Here is a 17,516-nt window from a genome sequence, read left to right as displayed (position 1 = left end):
TGGTCTCTGAATATTTTCAGAAGTCCCACGTACCAGTAGATGTATTTTGGATATGGAATTCCTGCTGGTCTCTTCTTCTTCTGTTCCTTTTGTTGTTTGTTTATACATATGAGCATATCTATTTGTATAAATCAATGTCGTGACTCTTTGTAAGGATCTTGCTAAATTTAGTGAATAAGATTATTCAGAGTGAGAGGATACAGAGGAGCACGACCCTTTTATTTCGAAAAATAAGTATATTGCTACTTTGTGAAGGTAGGGAGCCTGCGCTTTGAATGTCTACGAGAGCTTGGTGCAACCTATTGCTCCCATTGGGTATTTCTTATCCTTCAACACCCGAACATAAAAAACCCCAAACAACAAACAACCCTGCCACGCTCTCCTCGAGGTGACGGTTAAAACCCGAGGTGTGGACAGGGCAAGGGCCACCCAGCCCGCGGCTGACACCAGTGCCCAGGAGGACGGGCGGCCGTTACCTGTAACGATTATCCCCTCCTTGCCGCCAAAAGACAAGGGCGGGCGCCTGCATCCCGCGCCCCGCCCCGCCCCGCCGGCAGCCCCTCAGGGAGCCCCGCCCCGGAGATGAGGGCTGCCAGCCGGCTGCGGGGCCGCCCCAGCAGCGGGTTCCGCACAGCGCTGCCGCGGCGTGGCGGGGAGAGCCCGAGGCCAGGCCAGGCCAGGCGAGGCCGGCGGCCGCCATGTCGTGCCGCAAGGGCTCCACCAGCCCCTACTACTTCTTCGTGCGCGACCAGCTGCCCGAGCTGCAGCGGCGCGGGCTGCCTGTGACCCGTGTGGTCGACGCCATCCCCTACTGCTCCCAGGCGTGGGCGGTGAGGGGAAGGGCCCACTCCCGCTCGCTGCCCCTCGTCTCTCTGGTGGGGCGGGGGAACGGCCTCGGGTTAAGGCAGTTTAATGGCGGGGAGGGTGGGGGGGGAGGCCCGCGGTGCGTTCCTGCTCCAGCCGCGGTGTGCCAGGGCCCTGGGTTTCATAGCAGCTCACCTGCCTCTTGCTGGTGGGGAACCAATACCCATCAAGTGGATGTGTGTGGTGCCCCTGTGCAGGTTGCGTAGGGGACAAAATGTTAGCGTGGCCTTTCTTGGGGGGGTAAACTAGCTGGTGGCTCAGCTGCTGTATGTTTAGCGGTTCAAATGGGCATCTTGAGTGGCCTCAGCTGGCTCTAGCTAAGAAGCACAAGCTATGCTCTCCTCCCCTCAGCTGTGGGAGGGGCAGCTCTGGCTTGTGTGCGATGGGTAGTGGCATCCCTGGCTGGCAAGAGTAGTTTTGGAAGGCCTCTTGTTTGTGGTGGGGCAGTGCTAGTTTGCTCTCGTCTGAAGATGCTTCAAAAGCACATGCTCGCTAGGTGTTTCGAATCAAAGCTTATGGCTTTGTTAGGGAGAAAGCTACTGGAAATGTTTGAGTCAATGTTAGCAGTTAGCAGTTCTTGCCAAGGATTGATAATGCCCTTTGCAAATGCACAATTAGTTTCTTACACGGGTTTTGTTGGTTTGTGGGACTACTAGAAGGAAGCAGTAAAAACCTTTTTTTAACAATTTGCTTTCCTTCAAGTTGCTGACTAAGGAAGAAAAGATGGTATATACAGAGAAGGCTCGTAAGTGGAATGAAAAGAAATGCTCTCAGAAGACTGTAAAAGAGGTAAATGTTGAGAAAGGAATACCCTTCAATGTAGCTAAAATAAGAGGGGGGGAGTAAGTGGTGCTGGGGTTTGGTCAGCTATGACGCTATGGAAGATCACCTGCTGTCCATAGCTTCCAGCCTCTGGAGGTTATGGCTGCTGTAGTAGTCCATACTGTTATGAAGGTTATGCAGAAAATTGTTCTGGTTTGAATTGAAGGTGAGAATACTCTGTACTACTTTAAACCAGCACAGCTTGTTCCTTTGGGCTCTTTTACCAAGTAAAATGTAGTTCTCTAACACCTTAGTTTTATGTTTAACAATATTTTGCAGTGACTGACAATGGGTTTTTTTATGTGTAATACTGTAAATTGGTACAACTTCTGGTCATAGGTTCATGTTGCTTTTGCTTCATGGATGTCCTTAAGTTAGGTGATTCTTGTCCGATGGCCTGAAACCACATCTTACATGCAGCTGATTCGGCATTCTCCAGTGGCTGTGTGGTGGACCAGGTCTTGCAACCTATGCAGAAAAAGAATAATTATACCTTGCCATTATTTTTAGATTGGTTTGATTGTGGAGAGAATAGTAATGCTATGGTGGAGGACAAAATCCCACAATGTAGAAGTAAGCAGTTACGTTAAGCTAAATGTGGCTGTGGGCAGAAATAGTGCTAAATGGATCCCTTCTACTGTTTACTGTCTTGAAAAGGGGTGTGTGTGTGGGTGTTCCTTTTTTTTTTTTTTCTCCTTCTGTCTGTGTCTCTCTCTCTCCCAGCAGTTCCCTGAAGCATAGTTTGCTTCGGAGTTTGAATTACGTGAGGTGTCAGAAAGCTTATTTTATTCCAGCCTTGGTTGGCAATGTAAAAACTTGTGTGTCAAAGCAAAGAGCCTGATTGAGTAAATGGATAATACTGCATTTACTTCTTCATTCCATATTACTAGATACTGACTATGAACTAGAAATTCCTGGTGAGGGTAAATTTTAGGACTTTAAAACACTTACATGGTGTTAGGGAGAATGACAGGATGATTGTAGTTTAGAGTAACTAGTAAATCTGGATTAGTTAATTTAGTCAGTCTAGACTAGTAGGGAGATATTAGGCAATGTTTTCTGATTTTGGGGGCCTGCCTGTATGGGAAAGAGCTATTTAAAACGTGATCATAATTGTGTTATTTAGCAGGCTAGGGTGTGTAATTAATGAAGCTCCATTTTCATATATAATGGAGAGCTACATGAAATGACAACTAAGTCATAAATGGAGGCTTCTGTATTTTCTTCCACACGCAGTAGTATTTTAGAAAGCTGTAATGAGGGAAAGGAATAATTGCTTTACCAAAATAAAGAACAACGTCCTTATTGCCTGTCAGTGGAAATATGGAAGTGTGTATGTATGAGATTATATGTGATTTCAGTTTATTATTCACACCCCTAACACAGACAACCACAGTTATTTTGTGTAGTGAAAGGTCTCGGTCATCTTTTGGAGATGACCTAAGCTTACTTGGATGGGACTAATTCCTCATTTTATTTTAAATAGTTCAAACTGATAATCAACAATCTTTGGCCAAGGTGGTCATCTGGAATTAGTGTACCCAGATGTGGATGTTATTCCCAATTTGGGTCTTGAATGATTGAATTCTGTTAGCCTGCCAGGTTTCTCTTCCTGTCCTCTTAAAAGCTTATTGTTCATGCATGGATTTGCAGTGCTTAATGGGCATACGTGCCCCTCTTACTTGCTCTGTGCCAGAGCAATCTGATGACTTCCTTGAGGCTTTGTCAGCTTTTCATTAATTCCATTCCTAGTTTATGGAAAAAGTTTTGAAATTCCAATTTGAAAAGTTCCTTGCCTGTGACAAGTGGTTGAACATAACAAAATCATATTTTTTTGATTTTTTTTTTTTTTTAATTACATTTTGTAAATTTAGCTGTAGTTCTTTCCAGTTGTAGTGAGTTGACCATAAGTACTAAGATACCTATTTCTCTTTTTGTTAGAAGAGAAACCTTTCCTTCCTGGTCTGCAAGTACACAGGCATTTGTATATAAACTGCAGACTTGTTCCGCCTAACCGTAACTGTTAGTGGACATTATATGTTCCTCTAATAGAAGGAGGTGAAGGACTTTATTGGGGGTTAGTAGCCTCTTCTGATTTTTTTTTAACTTCCTCATCTTTTCCAGACATGTAATCTGGCTCATCCGGTTCCTGCTTGTCTGACCACAAAGATGCCCAGTGTTACTTCTCTTCCAGATGCCTCTGCTATGTCTTGGAAGAATGATCAGGGTATAGTAATCTTAAAGCAGTTGATCCTGGTAGATAAAAGCTTGCCCTTTATAGATACTTTCAATGGTACCTATAGAAAGGCTGTTTACATTTTGCTAATAGCCATCTGTGTCAACTGTTTCTTTGTTTTAAAGTAATGGTCTACTGTTGTATAAAGGTCTTTTGTAGTATAGAGGGAAGTCAGTGCAAACGTCCCTTCCCCCCTCCCCAAAACAATTCTATCCTCTGTTTTTAAGCTTGATGGGAGTATAGCCACTAATAGTTCCTTTACAATTATTTCAAGGTTTTTAAGAAAAAGGTAATTCTTCAACTCCTATGTTTATGATTTACAAGGCCTAATCCAAGTTCAGCATTAAAGAATATTTGTACCAATTTTAAAGGGTGAACAGTTGTTAGATATCAGAGTTCAAACTTTGTATGGTAGAGGTGTTAAATAAAACGATGACCTGGCCTCTTGGGAGAATAGAAGAGGGGATATGTACTTTGTCAGTGCTTTTGTAACATCCTGGCTTGCTTCCTTATTGAAAGAACTCTTGAAAACTAAACCTTTCTTATTTGTAACCCCTCTTCAAATGGATGTTTTGATTAGAATTGAGTAATGAACACATCTGTAGTCTTTTCCCCATGAATATTACATTAATCTGAAAAATGATAAATGGTAGCGCTTACAATGTAAGTCAAGCAGACAGTTAATAGAAGCTGTATCTGCTGTGTGATTGAGTTTCAGCTCAAGCCTTTTACCTAACGGGTCTCTTGAACTATTTTCATGTTGTCATGGTTATGGAGGGGCAGGAAAGAGTAGCTCCATACAAAGTGTAATACCTGTTAGCATCCTCCCTGCCAGAGATCATGCTCCCCTGTCATTGTCATGCAAATTTGATCGGGTTGATCACGGTGGATTGAGCCGACACAATTGATCTTTAAACTGAACGAGAGGGATAACGATAAGGGATAACTGAGACACATTTTATGATGCTGCTCCTTAATATTTCTCAGTAAAAGTTTTGTATGGTTCCCTGTAGCTATATCCATTTTTCATGAAGAAAGCAGTTCAAACTCAGGTAGGAGAGGTGTCTTTCCTATGACCCCACAGCTTGTAGAGTTAAAGACCCATATAAGAGAGCACCAGCATTCAAGCTTAGGGCAACTGGTGTTAAATGCCATAAAGTCTGCCATACAGCATCATTTCTGTGTAAAAACAGTTATATGTCTCTATTATTTAGTAGAACAAGTAGAATTTTTTGATGAGGGGCAGAACTTAAGGATAAGGATTAAATAGGTACCTTAAACTTCAGTGAGAATGTTACATGACATTCATGAAGAGAAGGATTAAGGTGTATTGTGAAATATTTTTCATATTTGGATACTTTTTAAATTAGTAAACGATAAATTTATTTCTTAACATTTGCCTTGGGTATTCTTGCCACCTTCTTTGGGAGCTCATTTAGTGCAGGAGAAGCAATCCTTTTAATTAGCAGACTTCCTCATCTCTTACCCCAGAAGATAATTACCAGCTGATTTAACTTGTTTAAGTTACTGAGTTGAGCTTGTGAGGCTGCTTTGCAGTTACTGGTTTGGTTGTTTTTTCCTAACCTTATTTTCCTAAAGGGTGAAGAGACCTATCATAAAAAGGAATAGTAGTTCCTCTTTGATTCCAGGCCTCTTAACATTCTTGTGGGTTTGATTTTTTTTTTTTTTTTAATTGCTTTTATTTTGGGGTTTCTTTTTTTGCCCTGATCTGTACACACAGTAGCACCTATGGAAGGTGTACCAGGACTACCGATATGCGTGACTCTTGCATAAGTATTAGTTACCTTGTCATCTCAGATACAGAGAAAGATCTGTGTGTTTTACTTGGTCGTTACCCTACTTTACTTGCTTGTATGATAAAGCACACTGAAGCTTTCACTGGATGAGGTGAGGCCAGGATGGCTTGCTGTAACCTCTGGTGGTTCTTCTGAAAATGTTTGGGTTTTTTTTTCAGCTGTGGTTGCAGACATCTTCTACTTCCTGAACATTTACAGCCATGGCAAGCTGCCATCCCACTGTGAACAGCGCTTCCTTCCTTGTGAGATTGGATGTGTCAAGTACTCTCTACAGGATGGCATAATGGCTGATTTCCATCACTTCATAGATCCAGGTGAGTTCCAAGGAAGGGAGACAAGAAGTAGTCATCTTGCTTTGGTGTGAGGGGGAGGCTTTCTAGTGTCACTTACTGCTGCTCAGATTGAATTTTTGGTATTAAGACAGGTTTATTTCTTTGACTATAAGTGGTTGGACTTCTTAAAATATTGGAGCAGTGCTGATTGTTTTTGAAGAGATGGACTTAAGCATCATAACTGCATGAAGCTTCAAAGAGGAGGAAGCTTCAGATAAATCCAGGAGGACCTGCAGATGTTTGTGCTTTATATTTCATGTCAACGAATATTTGTCTTGATTGGACCTAAACACACACACTGTACAATATACTTTGTTTTTTAAAATGCATGTAACTGAAAATAACTTTTTCAAAAATAGTTGTGGCACTTGTACAAGGCCACAAGGGAAGACAAAGCTGTTCCTTTCTGTACATGAAACTATGGTGTATAGTTGAGAGTTAAGGATCAGTCATTGTGGATGTTGGATGATGTTCTTTTTCTCCTGTCTCCCCTGCTTTTCTGCAGAAGTACCACCACGCGGTTTTCGGTACCACTGCCAGGCTGCTAGTGAGTATCAGGGGAGAAAAAGAATGGTATGCAAAGGTGTACAGATAAGATTTGGCTTATCTGATCTGTATCCAAATGTTTTGTAAGTCTACAGTTTCTCCTTCTGAGAACTTGTCAAGTTTTGAAGAGAAAGGAGTGACAGAGCAGCTTGTTGCAGTCACCTTTTATATGTTTCTTGTACCCACAAATGGCAGAGCACTTCACCCAAAATGGTTTTGTCAATGGCAGAGTTATTTATATTCTGTCTTCCTATTTTAATTCAGTAATAACTGCAGTATGTTATTCTTAAATGGGACAACTTTGTATGGCTTTAAATGCTTTCAAGCCTGTCTGAGGAGGGTGTCCTTCCCTTAATAGTCCTTGTGTGTATCTTCACCATGAAGTGCTAATTCATAATAGGGTAACTCAAAGATACTAGTTTGTATTTGAAAGTTGTGTTTTGCAGCTTTGTATGTATCAAAAAAGTTAAGGTATTTACACTGTTGTGTCTGGCTTGGCCTGCCTTGTTTCCCTTGTGACTCTTAAGTAGTGTTTATAGATTCTAGTTTGTTTCTATTAGGACGCTTCCTCCCTTTGTGTGCAGAAGGAACAAACTTGGTCCATGTTTTCCTATGTCAAATATTTAGCTAATGGCCTTTTGAAAGGGATGTGTGCGTGTGTGTGTGTTTGCTCACAGCCCAGATCTGCCAGTCTTCTGCTGATGGAAGCAAGGTTTTGGTAGCTTAATCACAGACACTCTCTGTAGAGAAGAGATGTGTGTGTTTGTGTGTATACATATATGTATATAAAAAGATACAAAGGAGGGGGGGAACTGTATCATTTAAGGAAATAAGACATCTCATAACTTGGTGTTTTTTTTTCCTGCCCCCCCTTCATTAGGTGATGCCACTCATAAGATCCCTATATCTGGATTTCATGTTTCACGTACTTGTTACGCAGTGGTCTTACGGGAACTTCTTGAGTTTGTCCAGCCAGCCAGAGGTGTTCAGCCTCACTTTTACTGCAGGGTATGGTCAAGGTCAAAGTAAGATGCTCTAAATCAAAACCTCTAACTTCACTTCTGTGGATGACTAAGGAGATACTTCACTCTAAACTCTAATCAGTGTGCAAATTAGTGGGAAAAGAGACTCTTTTCCAAAGTTTCCCAGTTCCATGCAGGAAGAAATGTCCCCTAGCAGCTAACCTTTTTATAAAGTAGAGACCTAATTTTCTGCCGCCTTATTTTCAGCCTGCACTTCTGGCTCTAGTCTACTGATGAACATTTCACTTGGTCTCTGACATTGTTTTAGCTTAGGTTAAGGGCTTTTAAGATTTACTTAAATTGATTGTGCTGAATATTAGTCACACAGTCCTGCTTTTCTAAGGGATGTTTTCATGTTTTTATGACTCTTTCCCCATGAGAATACTGTACATCTTAATTTTTGCTCAAGTTTCATTTGCCAATGAGCAAAATAAAACATTAGGATTCGGAGGTGTTTAAGCTTCGTAACAGTTATATTGCGTTTTGATTCCATTTGAGCCTAATGTTAATCCTTAAAAAGGTGGGGAGGGTCAAGATCTTGGGCTCCATCTATAAATATAGGGCTTTGAAGAAATACGCATGAAAAAAATCTCAGAGCACTTAATGGAGATATCTGTAGTATGGGTTAACCTTTAACCTGTCCCTAAACATTAGTCCAGAATTTCTCCTGCAGTTTGGTTGGAAAGCCTCTGTGGCATTTGGTTCCTCTTCAAGATAATTTTCAGGAAGAGTGTACGTTCAGTCCCACAAACATTGACTTTTGTTTTGGAGATGACTTTTTCAGATGTAGTCAGAAGTCTTGCAGATGTCAAAATTATATACTGTACTTCTTCAATGTGACTGAAATTTTCTTTCCTCTAGTCTAATGACAGATTCAGAATTAACTGGTGTCTCAATCGAATGGCTAGCATAACAGGTGGGAAATGGATCATTTTTGGCCTCCCCCCCCCCCCCCCCCCCCCCCGAAAGAAGGGTTATGTAAGCATGGACCGCTGTATTTGTCTGAAAATCTTTGGGCCTCAAAGGTTTCATAAAAGCCGGTACTGATAGCTAGAACTACTTTGCATGCTTCTCCCTCTTCTTTTCCTCCCCATCAGTAACAGTAAAACAGCAGCATGATCAGCAAACTGGCTAATGAGCACATCTGTAGAAGAACATACACTGTTTCTTGCTCAGACAGTTAAAGGAGCACTAGAGGTAGTGAGATTACGGTGAAGGTGAGCATATGGTAACGCATGGGAAAACTAACAGCTTCTGAGGAGAGATGGCCCACAAGTAGGATACATAATTACTGAGGTGGAGAAAATTGTGGGAATATAGGATGACTCAGTTTGCTGGGAAGCCAGGTTTTATTAAAATGACCGATGGAATAATGTGTTAAGGTTTACAAGAGCTTTGATGCTCTGGTAAGGTACTGGGCAATGAACAGGGACTGACTGAGAAGTGAGCTGAGGAGAATATTCACTGACTCTTTTGTTCTCCTGACCTGGATTTTCTCTGAGCTATAGGTATTGAGAGCCATCTGGAGCTTCTCTCTGTAGAAGACCTGGTAATAGAACTGTACCAGAAGAAATACCAAAAGGAGCCATCCAAGACTTGGGTGTGTAGAGAACTGGATGTCTTCCTGTGGGATTTCTCCAGTAATACCAGGTATGTTGGGTTGTTCTCTGTGGAAACGTGTATTAGCCTGATGTGTCTTGGTGCCCTACGTACAGCTTGTATGCTGCCAGGCTAGAATGTTCTGCAAGCCTTCTAATCAGAAATGCTTCTTGTCACATCATGAGTACAACTGGAAATGAAAAATACTTTCCCAAAAGAAGTGTAAAGATAGATGGCTTTTTAATGCTGAGTCTGAGGCCTAATTTAAAGGAGGGGATGAAAAATGGGAATAAAATATATTGTGGTATTTAACTGGATAGAAGTGAGAAGTTCAGACCGTCTTAGAAGTGTAACTTGGATGGGACCTGGCGGTTGTTATACATCAAATGCCTCATGCTGCTACTGTGGTGAGGGACAAGGTATGTTTGCCAGTGGCATAAATCAAGTTCTCAAGCATAAGCGTTAAGCTAGATCCTATATTTTTCTTTATTACACATCTGGAATCCTATTTACTTTGTAGAATTTTTTCCTCCCCCCCTGCCCTGTGTGTCTTGAACGGTAAAGCTTTTCCTGCTTTCAGATTCTTCCGTGTTTGTACAAAGAAGTGGTATGTAGATTGTGGTGTTGCAGGGGAATATTTAGTGATGACACAGTTAACTTAGAAATATACTTTAACTTTTCCTCTGCTACTGTTTTAAGTAAGAACCAATAATTTGATCTTAAATTTCAGTAGGTCTTTTAAAAAAAAAAAAGATTATTTTTGGAAGTCTGCTTGCAGTGTGGATTTTAAGGTCCTTTGGGATAATCAGTGTCTATCTTTTTATAGTCAGGCAGTTTTCCATTTCCATTAGTATCTTCACACTAGAGGGAGACCTTAACAAGAATGGAAAAATGTATTTTAAAACACACATTTGGACAGGAAAGTGGGGATGCTTATACTAAGAGGAACTATTTCACATTAATAGGAAACTTCAAATTGTAACCTTTAAATTCCATTGTCTCTTAGGATTCTCTTTTCTCCCTTCTCCCCACCTCAGCATGAAGCAGGTTGCCTGTTAAGCATGCCTTTTAACTCTGCATAAACCACTTAAAGCTTTTAGTTATTGAATGCTGGTCCTCTGTGAAATTTTAAAGGTACTATATGGTCACTGAGACAAAAAGAGAACATCTTTAATATTTGTTCCTGTTCCTTTGTACCAGACGAAATATTCATGTTGATTAATGATGTAGATGCTTCTGAAATAAGCCTGAACTTAATTTCATGTAGGTGCAAGTGGCATGAAGAGAATGATATACTCTGCTGTGCTTTGGCATCCTGTAAGAAAATTGCGTGAGTATTGCTAAGGAGTTATCTCCAGTATGATGACTTTTTATTTTGTTATAGACACACATTTTTGGCTCTGGCTTCTCTGACTGCCTGGAGCACTGTGTTCTAGATCTTGAGTTTTATTTATTCCCTCCACCCCCAAGATTTTGTTCGATTTGTAACTTTCATTGTTGTTTGTATGGCTTAGCAGTATGCTGTAAGTCTTAGCACTTAGATATAATGTAATTTCTGTGATAGTAATGTCCATCACTCTGTACTCATCCTTTCACTACCTCCACTTACTATTGGAGAGTTGAGAGAAGTGTTAATTACATTAGAATTCACTCTTTTTCTTCAGAGGTTTAGTTTACCTGTATTTGGTGAGAAATTCTCAGTATATTCTAGTATATCTCTACTTTGGAAACTTTTATACTGCCTTACATATAATGTAGATACATAAGGTTCTGTAATCTTTTTGGTGTGGCGAAAGGGAAAGTAAATAGTTGGGAAACAAGGAAAATGCTCTTTAAGATTGCAGTCAGTAGTAGTAGCACTTTGAGAAAGATAATAATGAATAGTCTTTCATTTAAAAAATTCTTGTTATGTACTGCTATGCCTTGCAAAAAAATGTTGATTTTTCACACTTCTATGTGGCTGCATTTGATAGTGTGGGGAAGCACTTGTTTTAATTTCATGTGTAGTTGTAGAATAGGCTGGTGGTCTTGGAAGGATGCAGGGTAACTATTTAGCTTCTGCAATAATGTCCTTCTGCCCTCTGTCATCTGCTCTGTGCATCTCAGTCTGTGGTTGCTTTTGTTTGCCAGTTGAAGAACTAAAAATGCTGTGCTTCTGTAGTCAGCATTACAGCCCTCTTAGCCACACTTCTCGTTTTCTTTTTCTCTCTGTTAAGTTACTGCATCAGTAAATCTTTAGCTAATGTGTATGGAGTCTCACTGACAGCAGCTCACCTACCTCTTCAAGACTCTGATTACGGTGAAAGCACAAATACCAAGATGGTGATACTGGATGCTGGACGTTTTCAGGTCAGATTCTTTAAACTGGTATCCTGTTTTATTTCTAGTTAACTCAAGTGTTCAAAGTTGCCAATTTCAGGTTAACTGTTTTCTCTTTGGATGCTGTCTTTTGTGACATGTTGGGCAGGCTGATGGAAGAAAAATAATCATTTCTTGTGATTTTTTTTTTTTTGGCCATACTTCATAGGTTTCATGGATAGTTGTGTATACTGCATTTTAGAAGAAACATATATTATTTTGAATGTTTATTTCTTCATACAGAAAATGAAGGCTGAGGGTTTTGGATGTGACAGACATTTCGCTTCTCCAAGTCAGGATCAAGAGTTTGTCCCTTCTAATTGTAAGTTAGAAACTTTCACATTTGTAAGGGGAAATAGGTATTTAAACTTAATCCAATCGCTGCTTTTTCAAATTTCTGGGCTTAGATGTTGCCTGTCAGTGGCATAAAGCTTAAGCAACTCTGCATGAGCTGCACTTATTCCTGCATATGGATTTCACTGAATTTCTGAAGACGTAAACATAAAGAGCTGCCCTTTTCTTACTGGACACAATCTTATGATCAAAAATGTCTCTCAAATTAATTTTTCTTATAAATGTTGCTCTGATTTATACCCCCTTATATTTTTGCTACATGAAGTCCATTCTCATATGCTTAGGCGCTTTGAGGCAGGGCCATCTTTAAAATACTCTCCTTGCTCTTAAGTCATAATATGCGCAGACTCAGCTGGTACTTGTTGCAAGTATTCTGTTACAACTCAGTTTATAAAGACTACTCATTTAAAGTCTTTTTGGAGATGAAATTTTTTTAATAGAAGGCACGTGAGCTCAGTTTATCTGGGCAGTTCATGGCTAATCTTCAGAGGAACAGAATTGAGTTTGCAAGACAAATAACGAAGAATTCCGAGTTTGCAGCTTATTTTCTTGCTTATAAAATACACACTGAATTAAACTCTGAAACTGTTCCAATTATAAATCATGAGATCTTATGGTCTTGGTGTTTGTAGAGGACACAAACCCTGTCTCTGACTTTTTGTATTAGAGCTATTGAATAGGTTCAGCTCCACAGTGTATGAAGAACAATTCCATTAATTTATGGAAGATTTAAAGGCTGATTTGATTTGCAAACTGTATTTAATTTAATAGGTGATTCTCCATGTGGTGTGAAGACTTCCCTTTATGGAACAAGTACCATGCGAGGAAGAGGAATTACTCGATTGCTGAAAAGTGCATCTGATCTATCCAAGTCTTTCAGTAATTGAAAATCTTTTTTACATCCAGGACAGCTGTAAATTCTGATTTTCCTTGTTTCCCTAAGGTAATCAGCAGTTTCTTCAGACTGCAGTTTTTCATCTTATGTGCAACCCTTGATAGTTCAAGTTCTTGTTAGCATGATAAAACTATTGACTGGATTTAAAGAAAGTGAAAATCTTGTTTATTATCTACAGGAAGACTTATTTTGAAGGGACCTGACAGTTGCATCCTCTCTTTAAGAATACATGCCATACTAGTTCTATTTCTTAATGGATGGAGTGCAAATTCAAGACCAATTAGTCAATATCATTGGATTAGAAGAATTCTTTAGTGGCCAGTGTGACTTTAAACAAGTGCTTTATTTCTTCTTTAATAACCTCCTTCCCCTCCTCTGCATGTGGAAGATAGAATTTCAGTGCATAACAGTCTCTCTCCAAAAAATGATGGGGGGGGAGCATTGGAGTTACGAAGAGCTGCACTACATGAATTAAAGGTGTAACAGTCTTGAAGGTTTGCTCATAATCTGTCAATTCCAGCCATGAAGAATTTGAGTGGTCATTCAAGGCAAGAAAGCAGACTTTCTATGTCTTGGAAGAAATGCAGTGGCAAATTTATCTATCTGTTAACGTTGTTTTAGAGGCACAGACTATATACATCGAGGACAAGTACAACATAGATATTGTTTTTTCCTTTGCATCAGTTTTCTGTGTAAAAAAAATGCATGTCCCTCAAACTTATAGACTGAGGAGGAGTGTAGGTGTTACGTTTTTTTTTTCTTTTTGAAAGGAGTATCAAATTCTAACTGATATATTAATCTGCAGATATAATTTCACAAGTGTAGTCAGGCTGGGTAGATACTAGTCATAATTATTTGAGGGCACATAAAAACCAGGAGACTGTCTGATGTATCACTAGGAAGTTAGATGTTCTGTTTTATGGAGCTACAAGTCTTGGACTAGTCCCCAAAAAGCTGTCTGTTGTCTGAGCCTCATCCTTAGTCCATGTGTCTTTAAGCAACTGATTCTCAGAAATAAGAGCTTATTTTTTTTTAGTTATCTCTACATTTTGTTCCAACAGAAGTCCAGTTGTGAAATACTATTTCCATAGCAACTAACTGTGAGAAGACACTTATTTCATTCCTTGTAGGAACTGAAACTCAAAATTAGGTAGTTCATTCTTTTGAGTAATAGGGGAAAAAAACCCCAACCAAACAAAACCTAAAACCCAACCAAAATAAGAGGTCAACACATTTATGAATAAACTCGAGCATGGTGATCCATATGCCAAAAAAAGCTAATTGCTGGTTTAGTTGGAAACCTGTTACAGTTGCTGTATGGCCAGTTGAGGCCCTTCTTCCAATATTACAGGATCACAACCATTTTGATGCCTCTTACCTAACAGTTTGCTTATATCACTGAATTTTCTTGAATTTTCTGTATTTCCTTCCTTTGAGGCTGTTTTTCTACCTGCTAAATTTCACCAGATAAGGGACAATAAACCTCTTAAGAATGAGATTACTGAAAGGGAATGCTATAACAGAGTTAAGAGTGTCTATTTAGTAGTGGTAAAGGCTTCTCTGCATTGGAATAGAGTTGTTTGAGTTTTAAGTTACTTAACTGACAGCCATTGCTGCATTTACAGTTCTGTGTGTTCTGAAATGTCATCTTTGAATTATTTTCAGAGGTCAGTGTTGCAATAAATGTTTCATGTTTCAGTTCTTACAAAGAAGATAATTCATTATTATTAAAATATTTATTCAGTATCAGTGTAAGTACACAAACCTAAGAGCATTTGTTACTATGCTTAAGGTATTATATATCTTCAAGACTGAGATAAAGAATCTGAGCAGAAATGGAGAAATACAGAGTTAGGGTTCCATGGTATGTCTATACCTTATCATCTGTAACTTAAAATAGTATGTAAACTGTAGAAGACCTACAGCTGTAGACCAGCTTACATGCTGTAGGCAGTGGGCTGTTAACTAGGGCAATAACTGTCTTACTGTAATACCAACAACTTGTGATGTGTTTTGTAGTGAAAACTGTAAGATCTATATAATGAAAATGACTACACTAACTTGATGTAGCCCATTTAATACTATTATTCTGCATATATTGAGGGGAATCCCTAACAGCTATTGGAGGATGATAGAAAATTCTTTCATTTTGGAGCTCTGCTTCCCTGGCTGTTTTGCTATTTGAAACTGTTTGATTTCTTGAAAAATAAATCGGGCTTAACAAACACAATACAGTAATGCTTCTCTCCTTTAATGGAAAACTAAAGATGAGGGAAAGATGGTGACTTACAACCTTAGCACACTTCTTAAGTGCAAGGAATAGTACTGGTAAGGCAGAAACTGTGGGTCAAAATCAGAACAAAATTCTCCCGATTTGCATGACAAAATTCTCAAGGGGAAATAAAAACAAGTAAAGGCAGAATAGCTCTTGAGCAGAGTTTGACTAATGCAGCCTGGGAGCTTTAAACATGTACTTTCCACATGGTAAAAAGTAACTAACTTAATACTCTCTGCATATGGGTGTATAGGTATCGTACAAATTGAACTGTCTACAGAGTTGTATTTGTAAAGGAGACATCTAACAGATTCTATCAGACATGACTTTCTGTCCTCCTATTAGTGTAGCTTACTCAGTCCCATGATGGTAACGGGTAAAAGTCATCCTGGCTTTGCATATGCATTAGTTAATAGGTATTTTTGTTCTTGTTATATGACTAAGTAGATTAATTGTGTGTTACTACTCTCTACTACAAAGGTTTTGGCTAGGAGAACAGTTGTCTGAGGGTCATGAAAACACAATGGACTGTGGTGACAACTTTGCTGATCTAGTCTATGACATCAGTATATTAACGTGTGTAATCACATATTTCTTCTGTTACATTCTATTCAAAGAGTATGTAAGTGATATTGAAAAATAAAGCATGTCCATGTAGAGTAAGCAGAAGTTACTGCTTCTATGTAGTAGAAGCTATGAATTCGACTGTTACTTGTGCACTTCTGGCTTGTCCACCTTCTCCTTTCAACACCCTGTAGGAACTTCTTCAGCATACCTAGTTTCTATTGACCAGTTTCTCTGCTCCAGCTAAGAATACTCTTATCAGTACCTTGTATTTTGATTTAGCAGAAATGTTCTCTTAAATATATACCTATATACTGTAGATACAGTAATACCTGGTTTCGATGTCTTTAATTAGAAATCTGTTTTGGAAGGCTGATCTTACCAGTAAAGATCAAGGTGAAGAAGGCATTTAGTCCCTTGACCTTCTCCTTGTCCTTTATGACCAGGTGCCCATTCCCATTCAGGTGCACCCACGGAAGTCCTTGTTGCCCTTCATGTGCTTCACCAGATTTAGCTTTGGGTGGGCTTTGGCTTTCCTAACCCCATACCTGCACATTCACACAGCATCTCTGTCTTTCTCCCAGAACACTTGTCCCTGCTTCTACTTCCTGTATGTTTCCTTTTTATGTCTGAGTTGTTTTGTCAGAAGCTCTTTGGTCAACCTCTGCTTGTTTTCCTGTTTATCTTGGAGGAGGTGATACTTGAAAAATCAACAAGCTTGCCTGGACCTTCTTCTCTTCAGGACCATGGGATTCGTCCAAGCAGATCTCTGAACAGGCCTAAGACTGCTTTCCTGAGGTCCAGGGTTATGTGATCTTGCTTTTTGCTTTTTCCCTTTCTCTTAGGAGCCCAACTCCACTATCTCATGGTTACTGAAGCTACGTTTGCCGCCTAGATTTCACATCCCTGACCAGTTCTTTCTTCTTTATGAGGTTCAGCAGAGAGCGCCTCCCCTCCTTGACTCCTCAATCACTTGTATGAGGAGTGTCAGACTTCTTCCAGTTGTCTGAAGAAGGCTTCATGTACTTCTTCCTGATAAGGCTGTCTACAGCAGGCACCCACTAGAATCGTGCTGGTCTGCCCTCTATTCCTGACCTGTGAGCTCCTGACTGGCTTATTGTCCATCCCCAGGCAGAGCTCTGTGTGTTCCAGCTGCTCTCTCACATAAAGAGCAACTCTCCCTTCTCACCTCCCAGGTGTGAGAAAACAAGCTGGACAGTAAGTGATGTGTGGGAAGGGAAGCCTAGTAATCTCTCTACTATTGAGGTGGTAGGCTCAACACTTGTGCCAGTTTCAAGATCTGCGTTTTAACTAGTTAAGTTATCAGAGAGTGTTTGCTGTGTCTAAAGTAAGATTAATCTTTTTACATCTTTAGCAATACGTCAGTTATCAATCTTAAATGATTGAGGGAAGGCAGTAATTTGGTGGGGATTTTCTGGGTGGAGGGTCTGTCAAACATTAGGTGTTGGATTTTGCTGTTAGCGTGCATATGAAACTGGAGGAAGCAGTGCTGTGATCCTTGATCAAATGTCACAGTTGATATTCATTCCACTGGGTGTGTTCTTTGTCAGCCACCTAGGGCGAGGTCCATGCTGAGTCATACCCAAAACTTGCTTCCATTTCAGGGACTCTTGGTCTTGAGTTGTCACAGTCAGATGGTGCTGTGCTGAGGGTCAGATTGTTCCAAATAAAAATTTGTGTTGGGTGAATGAAAGCCTGTATTCAAGGAAGCCCTGTCTGGATTTCCTTGCAAAATAGCTGTAGTTTTCTGTTCCTGATACCTTTTAAAAAACCTGCATAATGAACACAGAGGGACTGTGCTTTTTGACCTG

The 17,516-nt window shown here is 39.9% G+C and overlaps 1 protein-coding gene across 1 annotated transcript; it reads left to right on the top strand.

The window, feature by feature from the left end:
- The first annotated feature begins 698 nt into the window (after nucleotides 1-698).
- On the top strand, nucleotides 699-12,837 carry MAEL (maelstrom spermatogenic transposon silencer). The gene is made up of 12 exons (XM_075491829.1): nucleotides 699-830; nucleotides 1,567-1,653; nucleotides 3,811-3,913; nucleotides 5,898-6,053; nucleotides 6,577-6,618; nucleotides 7,498-7,625; nucleotides 8,501-8,555; nucleotides 9,148-9,289; nucleotides 10,506-10,568; nucleotides 11,455-11,587; nucleotides 11,840-11,918; nucleotides 12,722-12,837. Exons 1-12 carry the CDS (start codon nucleotides 699-701, stop codon nucleotides 12,835-12,837), a joined length of 1,236 nt encoding a protein of 411 aa, XP_075347944.1.
- The last annotated feature ends 4,679 nt before the right edge of the window (nucleotides 12,838-17,516 follow it).

This window comes from Mycteria americana, chromosome 1 (genome assembly GCF_035582795.1).
Source record: "Mycteria americana isolate JAX WOST 10 ecotype Jacksonville Zoo and Gardens chromosome 1, USCA_MyAme_1.0, whole genome shotgun sequence".
NCBI classification, from domain to species: Eukaryota; Metazoa; Chordata; class Aves; order Ciconiiformes; family Ciconiidae; genus Mycteria; species Mycteria americana.
The sequence above is the reverse complement of the archived record's forward strand: the minus strand, read 5'-3'. Positions and strand labels throughout refer to the sequence as shown.

Coding starts and splice junctions, on each gene's coding strand:
- MAEL (XM_075491829.1), top strand. CDS start 699: ATGTCGTGCCGCAAGGGCTCCACCAGCCCCTACTACTTCTTCGTGCGC. Junction 1,654..3,810: donor CTCAGAAGACTGTAAAAGAG/GTAAATGTTGAG, acceptor CATCTTTTCCAG/ACATGTAATCTGGCTCATCC. Junction 10,569..11,454: donor GCATCCTGTAAGAAAATTGC/GTGAGTATTGCT, acceptor CTCTCTGTTAAG/TTACTGCATCAGTAAATCTT.